This window comes from Embiotoca jacksoni, unplaced genomic scaffold (genome assembly GCF_022577435.1).
Source record: "Embiotoca jacksoni isolate LCO1_2020_lvr unplaced genomic scaffold, fEmbJac1.0.p SCAF_8, whole genome shotgun sequence".
NCBI classification, from domain to species: Eukaryota; Metazoa; Chordata; class Actinopteri; family Embiotocidae; genus Embiotoca; species Embiotoca jacksoni.
Window position 1 is genome coordinate 1,079,223 of NW_027185436.1, and position 18,050 is coordinate 1,097,272.

An 18,050-nucleotide genomic window follows, 5' to 3' on the forward strand; every position below is an offset into this window, starting at 1 on the left:
AGATAAAGATTGTAACTATTGCCAGCATCAACCCAAATATTTTGGGGATTGCTTAAAACTTCCAGGTATATAAATATTCATACAGCAGTGTTCACAGCTTGTGTAGCAACCTGCTGGGGAAAATTATAAAATGTAGCTTCAGAATGATAAAAGAAGCTGCTGATTGCCTGAACAAACTTTGTTCTTTAGGGTGATGCAATGGCTGAAGATCAGAGAATGATTACAGCAATCAGGGGCAAGTACCTCCAACGGAAAATTGTTCTTTTTAACAATTGGTGGGTCTGCCAGGACCTCTGTTCAGATATGAATACAAGCATCACACTGGTGTGCATTCATCAAGACAACATACATACCCAGTGGATCCGGAAAGTATTCACAGCGCTTCACTTTTTCCACATTTTGTTGCTACAGATTTATTCCAAAATGGATTAAATACATTTTTTTCCTAAAAATTCTACACAAAATACCCCATAATGATAATGTGAAAAAAAGTTTGTTTAATTTGTTTGTAAATCTATTAAAAATAAAGAACGAAACTTTAACACATACATAAGTATTCACAGCCTTTGCTCAATACTTTGTTGAAGCATCTTTGGCAGCAATTACAGCCTCAAGTCTTTTTGAGTATGATGCTACAAGCTTGGCACACCTATTTTTGGGCAGTTTCTCCCGTTCTTCTTTGCAGGACCTCTCAAGCTCCATCAGGCTGGATGGGGAGCGTCGGTGCACAGCCATTTTCAGATCTCTCTGGGTTCAATTCTGAGCTCTGGCTGGGCCACTCAAGGACATTCACAGAGTTGTCCCGAAGCCACTCCTTTGTTATCTTGGCTGTGTGCTTCGGGTCGTTGTCCTGTTGGACCAGTCTGAGGTCCAGAGCGCTCTGGAGCAGGTTTTCATCAAGGATGTCTCTGTACATTGCTGCATTCATCTTTCCCTCGATACTGATTAGTCTCCCAGTTCCTGCCACTGAAAAACATCCCCACAGCATGATGCTGCCACCACCATGCTTCACTGTAGGGATGGTATTGGCCAGGTGATGAACGGTGCCTGGTTTCCTCCAAACATGACACTTGGCATTCAGGCCAATGAGTTCAATCTTTGTTTCATCAGACCAGAGAATTTAGTTTCTCATGGTCTGAGAGTCCTTCAGGTGCCTGTTGGTAAACTCCAGGCGGGCTGTCTTGTGGCTTTTACTGAGGAGTGGCTTCCATCTGGTCACTCTACAATACAGGCCTGCTTGGTGGAGTACTGCAGAGATGGTTGTCCTTCTGGAAGGTTCTCCTCTATTCACAGAGCAACGCTGGAGCTCTGTCAGAGTGACCATCAGGTTCTTGGTCACCTCCCTGACTAAGGGCCTTCTCCCCTGACCACTCAGTTTGGCCGGGTGGCCAACTCTAGGAAGAGTCCTGGTGGTTCCAAACTTCTTCCATTTACGGATGATGGAGGCCACTGTGCTCATTGAGACCTTCAATGCTGCAGACATTTTTCTGTACTCTTCCCCAGATCTGTGCCTCGATACAATCCTGTCTCAGAGGTTTACAGACAACCCCTTGGACTTCATGGCTTGGTTTGTGCTCTTGTGGGACCGTATATAGACAGGTATGTGCCTTTCCAAATCATGTCCAATCAACTGAATTTACCACAGGTGGACTCCAATCAAGTTGTAGAAACATCTCAAGGATGATCAGTGGAAACAGGATGCACCTGAGCTCAATTTTTAGTGTCATGGCAAAAGCTGTGAATACTTTTTCGGTTTTTTTTTTTTAATTTTAATAGATTTGCAAAAATTTAAAAACAACTTTTTTCACATTAGCATTATCGGGTATTGTGTGTGGAATTTTGAGGAAAAAAATGAATTTAATCCATTTTGGAATATAGGTCTGTAACATAAAATGTGGAAAAACTGAAGCGCTGCGAATACTTTCCGGATGCACTGTAACTCAAACAGGTGCAAAAGGCATTTTTGTGAGGAACTATTTTCAGCTTTGGATCATCCACATTTGATGCTCAGGGCGATGTATGTGGGACAAAAAATAAACTACCATGTCCACATTTATTATAACAAAGGAAAATGTCACCAAATGAAACAGTGTAACTAACTAATGTGTTTTTAATTTTTCCTGATCAACACTAGAGCTGTATGACACTTAGCAATGAAATGTGTTAGGGACACACACACCACTTAGATGCTCAAAGCTCGGTTCACTAGTGGTTTGTTTTTTATAAACAGTTTTGGCACTAAGAAAAATATGAAATAATTCCAGCCCTAAACCTCATTTCATAGCTTTGCCATCGTCATTTTTCAACAAATAATGAATTTATGATACCATTTGATTAAACCATAAAATGATTATCCATTTTAGTCATTTTAAATTAGTTTGACCAGTGTAAGCTATCTGGTAATGCAAGATAATGCGTAATGTGCATCACCATATTCATGCATTTGGTATAATTACAATTACAATTACAATTACAATTACAATTACAATTACAGCAGTTAGCATTGATAAATACCAGTGAAGTAGCAGTAATTTGGTTGAAATTAAAACTCAAATTGATCGTCTTTATCAACAAATAGTTTGAAGGCTAGTCAACATGTGACTTAAATTAGTATTAGCATATAATATTAAAATACCCTATGTAGAATTATAATAATAATATTATTATTATTGATGGGTGAATTTGTTTCCCCTCAGTATTTATAAAATAAAAAATCCCCAGTACTACTTTAGCCCTGAATTTTGCATGGGATGTATTTTTGTTAGTCATGTGATAACGTTTTCACACTTGAACCACTTATTTTTGCTGATCAAGAGTGGACCTTAGCATTGATACTTTTTATCATGCAATTACTGTTCTCCAGTCAGATCAAGCACTGATCTCCATTGTTGAGAGTTGTAATTGTACGTGTGGAAGAAGCAGTTGTACTGTAGCTGTAGTAAAACGTTGTTTTGTACCCTCTGGATGACCCTGTACCAAACACATAACTATTGCAGTCATTGGTAGAAATAGTACAAAAGTTGTCAGTTAGCCATGGTCGTGGTGGAAACAGTAGCAGTGGTAATAGTTACAAGTTGGCACTGGTTATAGTGAAAGGAAAACCAGCTATTGCAGCAGCAACAGGGCCCTGTGGTAAACCTACTTCAGCAGCAGTTTCCAAGGCTGTGAAGGTAATTCTAGCTTGATAATCAGACAGGGTGAAATTTTATTTTGCAATCAGCAGCTGCAAGATGAAGCACATCCTGCCCATTGAAGCTGTGACGACCACAAGCACTTTGATCTTTTTTTATAATGATCATACCAGCTTTAAAGTTGTTTTCTGTCTATTTTCATGAATGTAGCTGTTTTTCTGTCTCCTATAAGGGAATATGATGTCCCCATTAGTAATCTTACCTTCACGGCCATTACCATCAAACCTATGGACAGTATGAGCAGAATTCCATATGTCTGGACAGGGCTGAAACCACCTGTACTATTGAAAATAATTATACAATTTTATTTTCATAAAACTCCTCCCAGTTTTTTTTTTTATCAGATTACTTTAAGGGCTGAACTTTACATCTTTTAAATCCTGACATTTCACACATATCCACATTCACTTTTTGTGTCAGTATGGCCAGTAGTAGATGCAACAGAAACTTGTCTGACCACAATATTTTTGGCTGCACTTCTTTCAGTCATGTTGATATGGCTGTATTTACTTACTAGAGGATATGTGATAGCTCATCACTTATTGTTGAGAAGAAATGTTGTCATGGGATTTTCTAAAGAAAATGTATTGATTTCTAAGATTGTTTAATTATCTAATCTAGAATTATCTAGAATAATGGTTGAAACAACAAGTCGTTAATACACATAGATTATCATAGGACCATACTTTGAGTTTAATACAGTATTGTTTATTTTAATCAGATAGAGAAGCCTAAATACAGCTCCTTAATCTGAATGATTAAACCATAGCAGAAAGTCACACTAAAAACTGACCACAGACAGTATTTAAAAAGTAGAATCATCATTGTCACAGCAGCAGCAGTAGTATAAATGTCATTGCAGTACTAATAACCCAGTCTGCACTGCTTTCTGTCCCAGCAGCAGTTACCATCTTATTTGTGCATCCTACCTTGTAGCTGGTAGTCCACAGAGATGTCAGAGGGGGACTGCAGCAGAGCTGACCTGCGGTAAACCACATGGACCCGGCCCTGATCCTCCAGCTCTTGAGTGCCTTTCTCCAGCGGCTCAATGAAGTACTCATCTGAGTCGGTGCGGATCATCCCCGCCTGCAACACAATACCAGGTCAGTGACTGTGTAGAACCATGCTACTAATGCAACGAGTCAACCTGCCTCTGTACGTAGAGGAAACGTGGTCTTCCTTTACCCTGATAGCATTAGTGCTCTGACACTACCAAACAAGAGGCTCTCAACATCTTCATTTCCCTCAAAAACACCATGATCCCTTAATATTAAACAGGATTAAGCTGATAAGATTACAAATCTAGATATTTATTGTATTACACATGAATGGTGTTTTCATGAAAATCAGTTTTTCTGTATCAATGTGTAAATCTATGCATCACGCTCCTTGAGGATCTAATGAGACCTCTTAAAAAGCACGCACTTGTTATTGTCTAATATATGTACACAAAAAAAAGACTCTATAATTGCCTATTTAACATAGAAATATGTATACATGTATGACAACGCAAAGGCAGATGTACTGATGTATTATTTAGTAATATATTCGAGAGAAAGCCTTTGTGATTACCTGCTTTAAATGCATTGAGGTCTTTCAGTGTGCCATTGTTACATCTTGTTGTGATTCTGTTCCTGCAACTTTCTATCAGTGTGGAAATATCATCTGGTTACCCAACAACTGCTAGTGGAGATCAGAAAGCGCCAAATCATTAGTGACACATTGGCACAAAATTGCTTTGTGATGGCTACCTGCCGCTCTCAGATTTCCTGCAATAAGAAGCCAGTCATGTCTGTTGTTAATAGCAGCTATAAAGGCTCCCACTGTGCAGCTGACACATTCATGTACAAACAAATTGAATTTACAACTCATCAAGTCCAAATGATGCCATCAGGCATGTTGACTGATTAAAGCTGCATCAAAACGCACCATATGGTCAAGGCTAAACCATCTGTAGCCATTTCTCTGTAATTACTCTGCAATTACTGTATTATTGCATTTATCTTCTGAATGTGCCCCTTAGATCTGTCAAAAATATAATTCAAAAACATGAACAGGATTTTAGACCTAATTGTGAAAAAAAGAGAGAAAATCATCATCTGTTAATATGGAGTTTGCTTTGTTTATCTCACCACTTCAAAACCAACAGCAGCCAATGAGACAGGAGAAACACTAAAGATTTCATGTTTGGCAATCACATCCATCACTAATTATTTCCCCTTAGCAGAATAAAAAAAGCTGTTCCAGTGCACCTGTATGTGGACAGAGGCACCTCTCACAGAGCCTCAGAGGAATATGTTCCAGCTCTCTGTCGGCCCAACTCCACCTCGCAGGCCTCACTTTGCTCTGGCCTCTTCACTAACACTCTGTTGGACTGCACACATATGGTGCTTCGCAACCAACACTCACACTAAACTCATTTCCAACTCCAACAGTCCCTTATCAACCAACACTCTCTTTATCCTCCTATTTACAAGAACTAGTGGCTGTGCTCCAGTTAGAATTTTGATTCAAGTTTCCATGTAACTTTGATGCTGTGTGACTGAGAGTCTCCCAGTTCCTATTAATAAACAAATAAAATTAACTGGATAATCATATGTAGAAGTGCTATAAAAGATGAGCAGCCAGCTTGTAAAATTACATCCAGATGACCTCTTGCTGATGTAGTAGGAGGATAAACATGATCAGCCATTAAGATTAGTGCTTCTTACTGACAATTTGAACAGTATAACGTAGCCGTTCAGTTTTGTTACAGTTCAAGAGGACCATATTTGTCCTGGCAACAGTACAAGGTTTATTCTAATCTGGTCATGGTGCCGGCACGTGTCCCATATAAACTGGATCATTTCAGTTGGCCATCTGTCATATCGGCGTTAATGAGGAACTACAATATAATATATGCATAAATAAACACATTTGTGCTTTGGTTGATTCATTTTTCATTAGTGATAGTACAAAAAAAAAAAAAAAATGTAAATAACATTGTTAGGTTTGGAGAAACATTGTGGTTAAGGTTGAAATAAGTTATCTGCTCCAGTTAGGGACAAATTGTGGATTTGGGTTGAGGACCTTTATGGTCATGAAGACAATACTACAACACTTCAGGTTAGACTACAATTATTGTTATGGCTTAAAAAGAACAACATTAAAACAGGAAACTCCACCTCAACCTCCTCCCTATGCTCACTTTGTTGCTCCATAACAACATCACGTCTTCCTTCATGCCCACCGTGATGACAGCAGCCACTACAGGACTCTGTCACTTAAAAGTTAACATATGTTGTTTAGAAGGGCTTGCTGAAACGACCGAGGCGCTCAGGATGTTAATACAGATGACAAACATTTGAGTTAAATGGCAGTTTTATTTACCATCACACACTGACTCATGTTGTTTCATCTGTTTCCCTTTTTTTGTTACATGTCTTGCAGGCACTACAAATCTGCATTACCACCCTCTACAATTACACTCACCCACATGCTCATATGCGTACAAATTTACTGGTGCTGATTACATTTCTAAATCCTCATCTCTGATCATCAAAATGACATACTTAGAATTTTTGTTTCCCCTTAACAACTTAAAGTGGTTTCGATGTAACATTTGCCTTCATTCAGTATGTGTCAATCAATCCATCCTTTCAATATCGATATCTGCTTTAATCAAGAACAGGATCACAGAGGGGGCTGGAGCGCAGCTCACTTTGGAGAAAGAGATGTACACCCTGGACAGGTCACCAGCCATCCAGCTCTATGAATGTGCAAACAGACTTTGCAGTTATCTCTACCCAAGCCTTACGCCTCTTGCCTGCAGTTCAAGATTGCAGCTCAATAGTTCCGGAAATCCCCACCCTCAACTTGGATAGGTATGTGATCTATGAAACCTATGTATGGAACAGAATTCGTATTTTTGAGACTGTACGAATTTCAAAACAGAAATGATCTGCCATGTTTACTGCTTATGCTGTCATGAAGCACATAAAACACTGTTAAAAAGATTCAAAGCATGATTTTTACTTTTTACTATTTGTGTCTCACTAATTTGGCAAAACAAAATATAAAGATGTGTGAGAAGGATCACTCAAAACATTCTGGTGCAGAGTCTACAGTACATCTGCTAGCAATGTTAGAAGAAATAAAAGAGTGAGCCAAAAGCAGTTTTCTGTCTTTACTCTTCACGGTTCATTTATGCAGCTACTATACATATACAATACTACAGAAATGACAAGCATGTTGGATTCAGAATTAAAATCCCTGCACATCTCATTGCATTTAAAAACCACGCAGAAAGCTTTGGACTGAGATTGTTTGTTCTCTTTGATGCAAATCCAAAGAAAATGCAGAAAATGACACAGACCTACCGAAGTGGCCAACTATACACAGTGAACATAACACAGACCTGGGCATACGATGCGAGCTCACAGTACAAAACATATAGATGCAAGAAATCTGAATTTTGTTCACACTCAAGAGAAATCTATAATTGACAGCGCTGATGATAGCCAGAGGTTAACTGATGCTGTGCAGAAGATGAACACAATACGAGAATCCAATGATCTCTGATGTGTCCTCCTTACCAAAGAAAACAGCCCCTTCTGCACAGTGATGGCAATATGGGGGTGTCAGAGAGAAATGAAGAAGAAATTGATTTTCAGACCTGCATGGATTTTAAGAAATGCCTCATAGCTTCCATGACACCCTCGGTCAGGTATATAATAAACCATAGAAATCATGTTGGACGAGTTCATATAAGGGAATGTTTAAATTTACATTTTACTTGCCTTGCCTTATTACTTAAACAGATTTGTAGCAGGGATTTTGTCCTCTGCCAATTGTTTGTATTTATCTTCTACCTGCAGGCATTACTTGCAGACAGAGATTCTAAATATTGTGTTTGTCAGCATACATTATCAGGCTGTAGTGCAGTTTTCTTAGTAATATACCATTTGCCAATTACTGACATTCGCCAGCAGCATTCAGGGACAAGGTCATCCACCCTGAATAATTCCTGGCATTACACCCATTTTATTTACTCTGTGCTCATCTAACACCTTGGTTGACTCCTCAAATGTCAACGAAACAAATTAATGTTCAAGACTGGAATGCTGACGGTGACTGAGCCTGGAGGCACATTTTGAATCTAAGTGAAATGAATTCATCATAGCTCACTCTTATTCACTGGATAAAAAAGGACAAAAGTTGAACATCTCAGAAAATAATAGCTTCACTGTCAGATCAGTCGAGCAGAAGCATCAAGCAGAACAAAATGATCGGCAGAGGAAGACTCCAGATCTGAATCTCTCCTCACATTCATAATAAAAGAGGTTGCAGGTAAAGTGCTATCTCAGCAGCTGAAAATGCCACTTTATTGCTTAGACTTGGCCACGTCAACACAATCATGCCCGCTTATACATAATAAGACTGAAAGCTGACATTTTGATATTGATCAAAGGCATGTGGGGGACTCTTTGGAGGATATCAAAGCTCTTTCTGCATGTAAGAAAACAACTACCATTGTCTGCACTGTCTGTAGCAAAGTGTTATCTTTTTTTTAAAGAAAACTCTTCTACGCAACTCTTGGGGATGAAAACTGTCGCAGCACAACAAAGTTGTAATCAATACAGTGGAAACTGGTCCTTTAATAGCTTTTGAATCTGTTTATCTATCTGAGCATGTGGTACAAAAGGTGGCTGGCTTCCTGTGAAATCAAGAATAGAATTTAAAATTCTCTTGATGACTTACAAAGCCCTACATGACCAGGCTCCATCATATCTTAGAGATCGTATAGAACCATATAATCCTAGCAGAGCACTTCGCTCTCAGTACGCTGGTCTACTTGTGGTTCCTAGAGTTTACAGAAGTAGAATGGGAGGCAGAGCTTCAGTTTTCAGGCTCCTCTCCTGTGGAACCAGCTCCCAGTTTGTGTTGGAGGGGCAGAAACCCTCTCCAGCTTTAAGATTAGACTCAAAACGTTCCTTTTTGATAAAGCCTATAGTTAGGGCTGGCTCAGGTAGACCTGAACCAACCCTTAGTTATGCTGTTATAGGCCGAGGCTGCTGGGGGACCTCGTTACATGCTGAGCTTCTTTTTTTCCCTCCTACTCTTTAACTGACCCATCTTTTTCTCTCCCATAGCTTTTTCTTATTATCTGTTGTCTCCATTCAGTTCCTTCGCTCGCGTAGTTTCTGTTCTTTCTTTTGCAGATGTCCCGTCATGGAGCTGCATGTCTCTGCTCTGTGATTGTCGTCTCCATCAACAGTTCTTCTCTTCTATCTCTATGCTGTCCTTTTCTCTCTCTGCTCTCCTCTCACCCCAACTGGTCGAGGCAGATGGCCGCCCACCTCTAAGCCTGGTTCTGTCGGAGGTTTCTTCCTGTTAAAGGGAGTTTTTCTTCCCTCCGTTGGAGGTTTTTCTCCCTTAAAGAGGAGTTTTTTCCCTCCTAGCTTATGTGGGAATTGTTGAATTGTTGGGTTTCTCTGTATAATATTGTAAAGTCTTGCTGTAAGGACTTTAATGTGTTAAGTGCCATGAAATAACCTATGTTGTGATTTGGTGCTATATAAATAAAGTTGAATTGAATTGAAAAGGTAAAACAGCCGAACAGATAAGAGAGCAACTCGTTCAATCCCTACTATGATTTGTGTAAACACAGACACCAGCGTGTTGTGTGAATATCTTCCAGGAACATGCTTGCTGTATCTTAACAAAACGAAAATCCTCATCTCAGCGATTAAAGCGTTTAGTAATCTGTATCTACCAAAGGAAGTGCAGCGCTCTCACACATTTAAATTAAATGAGATAAAAGCAATTGGACATAGCTGTGCTGAATTAATTTCTCATCTGTCCTTAAAGCAGACACGTTCCATAAAAAGGCATTACTCTCCTGCTTGTTCTTCTTGAATAACACCCTCAAACACACTGAGGAAGGAAAGGCTCAGAAATGAATTTTCAGCTTAGTGCAATTTTTCATCTTCTTCCAGGCCAGGATGAGCTGAATGAACTGATTACACATTTAGGGAAGATAAATGAGAATTTTTGCATGTTGAATATTACCATACAAATGCTGAAACAAGATATATATATTAAAAAAACCACATAAAAGTAATGCTATCTTCTCTTACGTTCCTCTACACAGCACCTTAAACACACTCTAACATGTTTCAAAGTTTACAGCCAGACTCGCAGTCCTGTTTCGAAGTTTCGAAAGGAAAAGACAACTTCAGTGCAGTTAGAGCTTCACCACTAGTTATTAAAACAAAGTCCAACTTAGCCTGTGGTTGTAAACTAAAACAACCAACATTTAGCTTGTTAACATTAAAGTAATGTTCAGATGGACATTAGTATTCTGTCAAAGAATGCAATGGATTCACGGTTTGTAGGCAGAGGGCTCTGGCAAAGAAACAAAAACATACATAAAAGAAGTTGAACTCAGCTCAAACCAGCAATATTCAGCAATCAAATGCTTTTAAGTGAGCACTCCTGCCAGATTTAAACTACAAGTACAACAAGCCAGAGGGAAGATACAATTATGATCGCATCCATATAGCTTTCCAGAGTTTGAAGTTCTGTCTAATTGTGTTATTATTAAACCTCTATTCAGTGTTTTACCATTTGATAATCCTTAATCTGTTGGCTCAACCCAGCCTTCCTGAATCATAAAACAACTTTGAACCGATACATGAAGTAACACAACCTCAACGATGCTGCCTCCTGCAAATCAAAGAGTTGGGCACACAACGTGGAATTGGTAAACTGAAATCATCAACCCTCAGCCATGCGGCTAGAACAGCTGAAAATCACTGGTTTAACATGAGGGAAAGGAATATGCCTTTGTTCCGCCCTACACTTTAACCTGGCTGCTTATACAGTATAAAACCTTAGGAGATAAAATACAAGTCCCAGTGTGCCTTCCAAAATCAAACCATTAGTAAAAATAACCGGAAAGTAAATTCCAATAAGCATAAAAGTTTGTTATTGAGCTACACACACACACACACACACACACACACACACACACACACACACACACACATTCTCACAGAGAAGAAAAGTAAATGCATTGTTTTATAGTGTTTCATATAAATTATCAAACTATACGGTGTGTATCATTACACACTTCTTAGGTAGTGCTTTTTCATGTAGGAATAATACACACAAAATTTTAAGCAAAAACAATCCTCATATTAAAGAAAACATGAAGCATATTGTACCCCTATATAGAATGTGACACCTCAGGGACAAATAATAATGAGCACAAATAGAAAATAAATTCACAAGGGCCCTTGTCTCTAGTTGCACATGGATCCGAGCAGCCTGTCACAGTGACACTGCCTCCAAAGTATAATTATCATTGAGCAAAAGCATTTCCTTGTGGCTATTGTGGCCTTAAGGAGGAGAAAATTTGTTTTGAACAAAAGCAGATGAGATTACATAATGTGTTCCTCGGAGTTCATTGAGCTCATTAGGTATTTGTAAAATATTTTTTTTCTGTGTTATTCTTGTTTTTTCAGTAATAAGGCTCCTACTGCTCTACTTGAAAGAAATAAACTAGGGCTGAGACAAATTATTATTTTTATTTCAAAAATAAATAAAAAAAATAATAATAAAAATATTATACATGATTTCCTCAATGAATCGATTATTTATTTTGCCTGCAAACTTTTAGAAATTCATGAAAAATTACAAGACAACCTCCGATGTCTTGTTTTATGTGAGCAACAATCCAAAACCCAACAAAACACTGTTTACGGTGTGATGCATGACCAACATTCAGACCCTCTCAAAAGAAAAGCTGTTCTAGTACAAACCACAATAGGATGTAAAGACAGGATTTAGCACAACACTAAAATGAGTTAGAAATGTCCTGTTTAATCTATAGGTCATTGTCTTTGAAATAGGGACTGAAAGACTTTTACTTTAGAAAGATATTACTTTTATTCCAAACAGCTAAGGCCTGTGACATCACCAGCCTAATTGATGGAAATAAGCTTTGAGCTGTTTGAATTACTATGAGACACCATTCCCATCCAACCCCCGGAGACCATCTCTGAGCAGAGATATACAGAATGTGACCAACTTGCTTATCTAATAATTAGCTGTAGGGCGTTGGAGCCTGTCCCAGATAACTCTGCTTGAGAGAATGAGAACACACCGGGCAGCTTGGCAGGTTACATTACACACTCATGTGTGAACAGCAATTTAGAGTAACCTCTTAACTTAACCTGCATGTCTTTGGATTGACTGAATGTTCGAAATCCAGAGACCTCTTGCTGTGAAGCAACAGTTCCTGACACTACACCACCATACCACCACTTAGTGTTATCATCTTCATGATACCTGAGTAAACTCCATCCACTGATGAAGACCCAACATAAAGCAGCAGAGAAAACAAGTATATGGACTTTGCTGACTTTCTTAGTGCTGAGCACTGCTTTCTCGTCTTTGGCGTGTGTCTTCCTGTCATTTAATCATTGATGCAGTTCTGTTAGTCCTCTGTGACCAAAGGTTTTATCATCACTCTATTGACTGATGAAAGAGACATGTTAAGCCAGCATTTCTCAGATCGGCTGCTGATTATTTGTTGACTGACCTCTATGATCCGGCCTCTGGCACAGTTTAAAGAGAGTTTTAATTATTATTATTGATAAAGATATTTTTATAGTGTAAAATTTCAACTTGGTATGCAGCAGCGTGTTTTGAGGAGAGGGTTCTGAATTGTGAAAAGCCAAGGTAAATACACAACAGTAATCAAAATATTTGATAACAGATCAATTCATTAAATTACAAAAACAAAAATTCCATTGTTTCAGCAAGAGTTGCTGCTCTTTTCTATGAATAAAAAAAATAATTAAAAAAAAAAAGGGAATTGCACTGCTGGGTACGAAGTTATAAGATGAATGTCTTTGGGTTGATTATTTGGCATCAGTCCCATAAATAGCATAAAAAAACTGACGTAAAAACACATTTTCAAACTACACAGGCTTAAAATCCTGAAAAGTACCTCAGATGTCTCAAATGTTTACAGTGGCACATTGTTTTGGGCCAATATCATAGAAAACAATAGCAGGTGGGTCAACCAGTTGGTACCTGATCACAACCCTCAAAAAAGGGCTCAAGAGTCCTGTGTTCCATCAGTTTAATATCCCCAACATCAGCCCCGGCCAAGCAGACAGGACTCGTCTGCCAAAAAAAACATATGGGATTCAGCTGAAGGGCTCCAGTTTTTTAAAAACAGTCTCTTTCAGTCTAAACTTCTTAAGGAGGTCGGTATGAACGTGCTTTTGCTTGAAAAAAAAAGTTGAGGTACTGCAACGTTGAAAAAAGGTCTGGATTCAGCCAGGACACTACCACCTTTCACCCCCGGTGTTGTTCAAAGGTGTGTTTGCTTTCAAAAATGTGAGCAAACCTTCGTCATCATTACCTGCCATTTTCATCCCCAGCCTTTAAAGGAACTTTAAATGGGAAAAAATACACAAGTTCATTTCTTAGGGTTTGCAGGGGGTGTGACTGAAAGTCTTCAATCCCTTGGAAGGGAAGTAAGACGTATTTTTGAGCATCTGTAGCAATAATAAACAAAATTTGCAAACAGAAGCCTACTTAGAAAAATCAAAAGATGGCAGTAAATCCTCTTAGTCATATCCTAAATAAAGTATTTAGAGTAATAATATGTTTGAAATTAAACCTTACTTCTTTTTGCCAAAACTCGAATATTAAAAAATCAATAGACAATCAAAAATTAAGGAGTTCTGGTGAAAGTGGAAGGCAGTGAAAAGTGACAGACTCTGATAGACAACATAGGAATTAATTTTAGTTCTGTCTTTTTGTACTGCTGTACCAAACAGAGCAAACATTTGCAGATGGCTTTGAGGACTGGGAGACCGTACTCAACTTAAAATAAAACCTCACACCAGTGAATGGCTCTCAATGTCTGTCTGAAAGGACAACAGAAACTGTGGGCTCCTCTTAAGTTTATGTAGGTTATGATTCAAAATGTTTAAACACATAAATATCAATAAATGCACCCCGCCGCCCAGCAGCACACACTGAACTGAACCCTCAGCTGCAGTGGAGAAAATTTGGAAGAAATAGCTTGGGTTTGCATATCTTGGTGTGCCTCCCCCCCTCCCTCCGCACCTCAAACCATATACCCAAACAGCTCTGGGGTCAAGCCTCTGCAACAAGCCTTGGCTAAGTCAACAAGGGACATTGAGAACTATTAGTGAATAAAACTCTTGTGCCCAACTACAGTTTGGCTCACTTTCTTCTTCTTCTAATCAAATAGGATATTTTCTTTGCTTTTTTTTTTTCATCCATGGCAGCTCAAGATATGTCAAGAGCTGTGCAGGTCCATAATGCTCTTTTATGTCTCTCAGGCCAAAAGTTTAGGTCACTGAACACACGTAGCTCTTAGCAAAATCGTACCGTATCTTATTTGCTCATTTTGTCACTCTTTATGAAGCTCAGCACTGTTAACATTTCCACTGAGGCAAATCTTGCTTGAGGACAACAAAGGATCAGAGAAATGTGCCCTACAAGGCAGGCTGTTGCTCTGAGAGGATACTCTAACTGATGCATTACCCATCAGGCCCGCAGTCTCACACACCACAGACCCAGCGGTGCCTCACCCTTTTGGCTGGCAGAGCTGATTATGCAACATTACACACATTAAGAGGTGGCCAAGTTTTACAGAGCCCCTGGCAAAGTAAAGGTTAATATCAACAGTCACATATCTAGTCGGTGTTATTCTCAGGTCACCTCTTTTTCTGCCCGTCAGTCAATCAGTCTGCTGAGAAAATCTCCTTCATGCAACACACGGCAAGAGGAGGTTTCTGTTCCAGCTGTCCTGCTTCATGGAAACAAATGAGTGGAGCTAAAGCAGTATTTCATGGTTGCTTTAAGGCATTTCCAGGCAGCTTGCAGTTTGTTTGTCGTGCTGGAATAAAAGCTGGTGCTTCATGGCATGTGAACGTATTTCATGCTGCGGTCTTTTTACCTCTCAAATGTGACACAGATCTGATTGATGTTCATGTATTAGAAAGAAAATTAGAAAGAAAAGCCAACATATGTGAGCAACTGAGTCATATGGATATATGGCACCCAATCAAACAGATTATTTGAACATTCAAAACGCTACCTGTCAGTGATGCAATGGACAATAAGGGGTCATTTTTCTAATGTTTCTTCTTCTTTTTTTTTGTCCCTGCAGAAAAAGAACTCCTGATTTTTGAGTCCTTCACTTTGTGATGGGTCTGACAATTGCTGTGTATGTTCCCTCATTATACAGCTGAAGGATGTGTGTTGAAACAATGCCTACCATCATGCACATATGTGACTGTAAAGCTAATCATTTACATTGTTTGACTCCTAAACAGCCTGCATCTCAGCTTTCCTTTTACTGTCATCGGTGGTGTTGCAATGCCGGTTGTAGTGCTGAAAAGAGAGTGTGGTGCCCTATTGTGTAAAGAAACCAGCCAGCAGTCAGTGGTGTGTACAGCTGCAGCGCTGCAGAAGTGCACCATATCGATACTCTTGACACTTTTTTTCTCCAAATGACGACATAAAACATTTACAGTTCTCTTCATCCAGTTAAAAATACATTAATATTTTTCAAGTGCTTAGATCCAATCAACTCTAAAGTGTATGTTGTAGATGAGAGCCAATAAAACCAAAAGAATGATCAAGATTGTCACATGGTGTATTTATCGATTCTCACACAATTCAAAGCCTCGTTTTGATCCGCTATTGTTTGTCCTGTCAAAGGTGCTGCATTACACGTTAATGCAAGCTCAGCACTTCCTGTTTTCAAATTAAAAACCCTGACCTTTCGTGACAAAACGATCTCAACCCAAAGGTCCTCTCATCACATTTTCTCTGTGCTTTCAAATGCGTCTCATGGTTTTCATCAGCAAAATCAACTGGCCCAAGCATTTCATCATATTCTTAAATAAAAATCTCATAAACCCCACAAACAGCCCTGTTCCTTACTGCTTAATAATCTTGGGATTTTAAAGGGATAGTTACTGGGCCACGAAAGGTGCAGTACAACAAAAAACACAAATATCAGCACATCACCAAACTCTGAAATCACTGTTAATGTTTTGTAGTGGGATGTTTTCAAAAGCTGACATGTTCACAGTTCAATGACTGACAATAAACAATAAGGAACAAAAAAAATCATCACATTTGGATCACGCTTCACACAGTTCAGACCTTAATGTGTTAGCCTGCTAACAATTGCTAATTAGCACAAGACACAAACTACATTTCTATCAAATGCCATGGAAATCTGTTCAGTTGTTTTTGAGACATTACACTCGAAACCACAAACATCAATCTCATGGTGTTTCAAAAGCAAAAGCCAGTGGGAACACCACAGTCATGAAATACATCCCCTGGGAACAATGAAAGTTTGTAAAAAAAAATGTCATGGTAATCCATCTGATAGTTGTTGAGATCTGTCAATGGGGACTGCCGAGAGCCACACCGCTATCGTGGCTGAAACAGAAAGTGATGTCTCAATGCAATAGAAATGCTCTTTGCATGTTGTTATAACTGAGTTTAGTTTCACTGGTCTAGTACTGTTTCATTTCAACATAGCTGTGACTAAATACTAATGTCAGAAAGGGGTCACATCCTGGAGAACATATTAGAGTAATTAAATAATAATAATAAATGATGAAGTCAAGCTTACTGGTGGCCTCGCATTATTTCAACACCTCTTTAGTAGAAAATTAAAAGTTTGAATGCTTTTGTGGCCTGGGGCTCCATGACTGATCATATCGTTTATAACACTGTGTGGGAGTTTCTCTTCTCAAATCAGTTTTAAAAGGGGATGATTGATTTCCATCCCTAATCTTCCTGCTTTTCATAGACAGACAAAACACAGACCCAGAGATTAGGTCCTGAGTCCCATCTCCAAAAATACATACAGACATGAGAAGTTCCCCCTCTCTGCCTTTCAGGGTAACGATATTACAATAAAATATTTGCAGTATGTGAACTATCAACTCTATGACAAGAGAGCCCTGTGAGCACACGAGTGTACATGAACTTACAGTCATGTAGAGGGAGGAGGAGGGATGTGAATAATACAGTATACACCCACTTCTCACATTTCGAGGTCAGTTACATTCCTTCTTTGTTTACTCTAATCCTTTTTTTTTTTTTTTTTTTTTTTTTTTTTTTTTTTTTTTTTAAAGGTCGTGAGCTGTATGTTTCATATATGTGAAAATAAAATAAAACAACCTACATCTACTCTTCTTCTCTCTGTTTACAACAGTACTTGTAGTCTTTTTACTAAAAACCTGGATTTAAACCAGGTGTTCCTTATCAAACACTGTCATTATATCCCATAAACAGACTTAAATGCATTCATGGGGCCCATGTTTCCAAAAACAGTAAATAAGTTGACAATCCTCGTTTCAAAGATTTCTGACTTCCACCAGCTTGTATGTCTCTTTTTTTTTTTTTTTTTATCTTTACATGCATAAGATACCGAAGATGGGTACGGGATCTTTATCAGTCTCATAAAAACCCCATTAAGGTCCTCACATTAACCATGAAAAATCAAAGAGGGTCAAGGAGAGTTTCTGAACCACACAAGGCAGCAGTGTTTCTCAGTGGGAAGAAAAGTTTCACAAACAACACAGTTGGCTGCTGGGCAGACTCACGTCAGCCAAGATCTTAGCTCCAGCATTCCTGCTCTCCATACAAATATCAGGGATTATTCCAAGGAAGTGTTTCGGAGGAACACCATGTTAATCCAGCTCGGTATCACGGCAAAGCGTGAAATAATCACACCCGTCCTTGACAGTAAAATGTGAGGTAGCTACGCTTGGCAATGTCAATATGTGAGTTATATGT

The 18,050-nt window shown here is 38.8% G+C and overlaps 1 protein-coding gene across 1 annotated transcript in view; it reads right to left on the reverse strand.

Annotated features, from left to right (window-relative positions):
* adamts3 (ADAM metallopeptidase with thrombospondin type 1 motif, 3) overlaps window positions 1–18,050 on the reverse strand; it is a 145,971-nt gene that overhangs the window by 110,706 nt on the left and 17,215 nt on the right. The window contains exon 4 of the mRNA XM_069178498.1: window positions 4,121–4,277. Within this exon, the coding sequence (XP_069034599.1) occupies window positions 4,121–4,277 (157 nt within the window). The remainder of the gene's footprint in view (window positions 1–4,120; window positions 4,278–18,050) is intronic.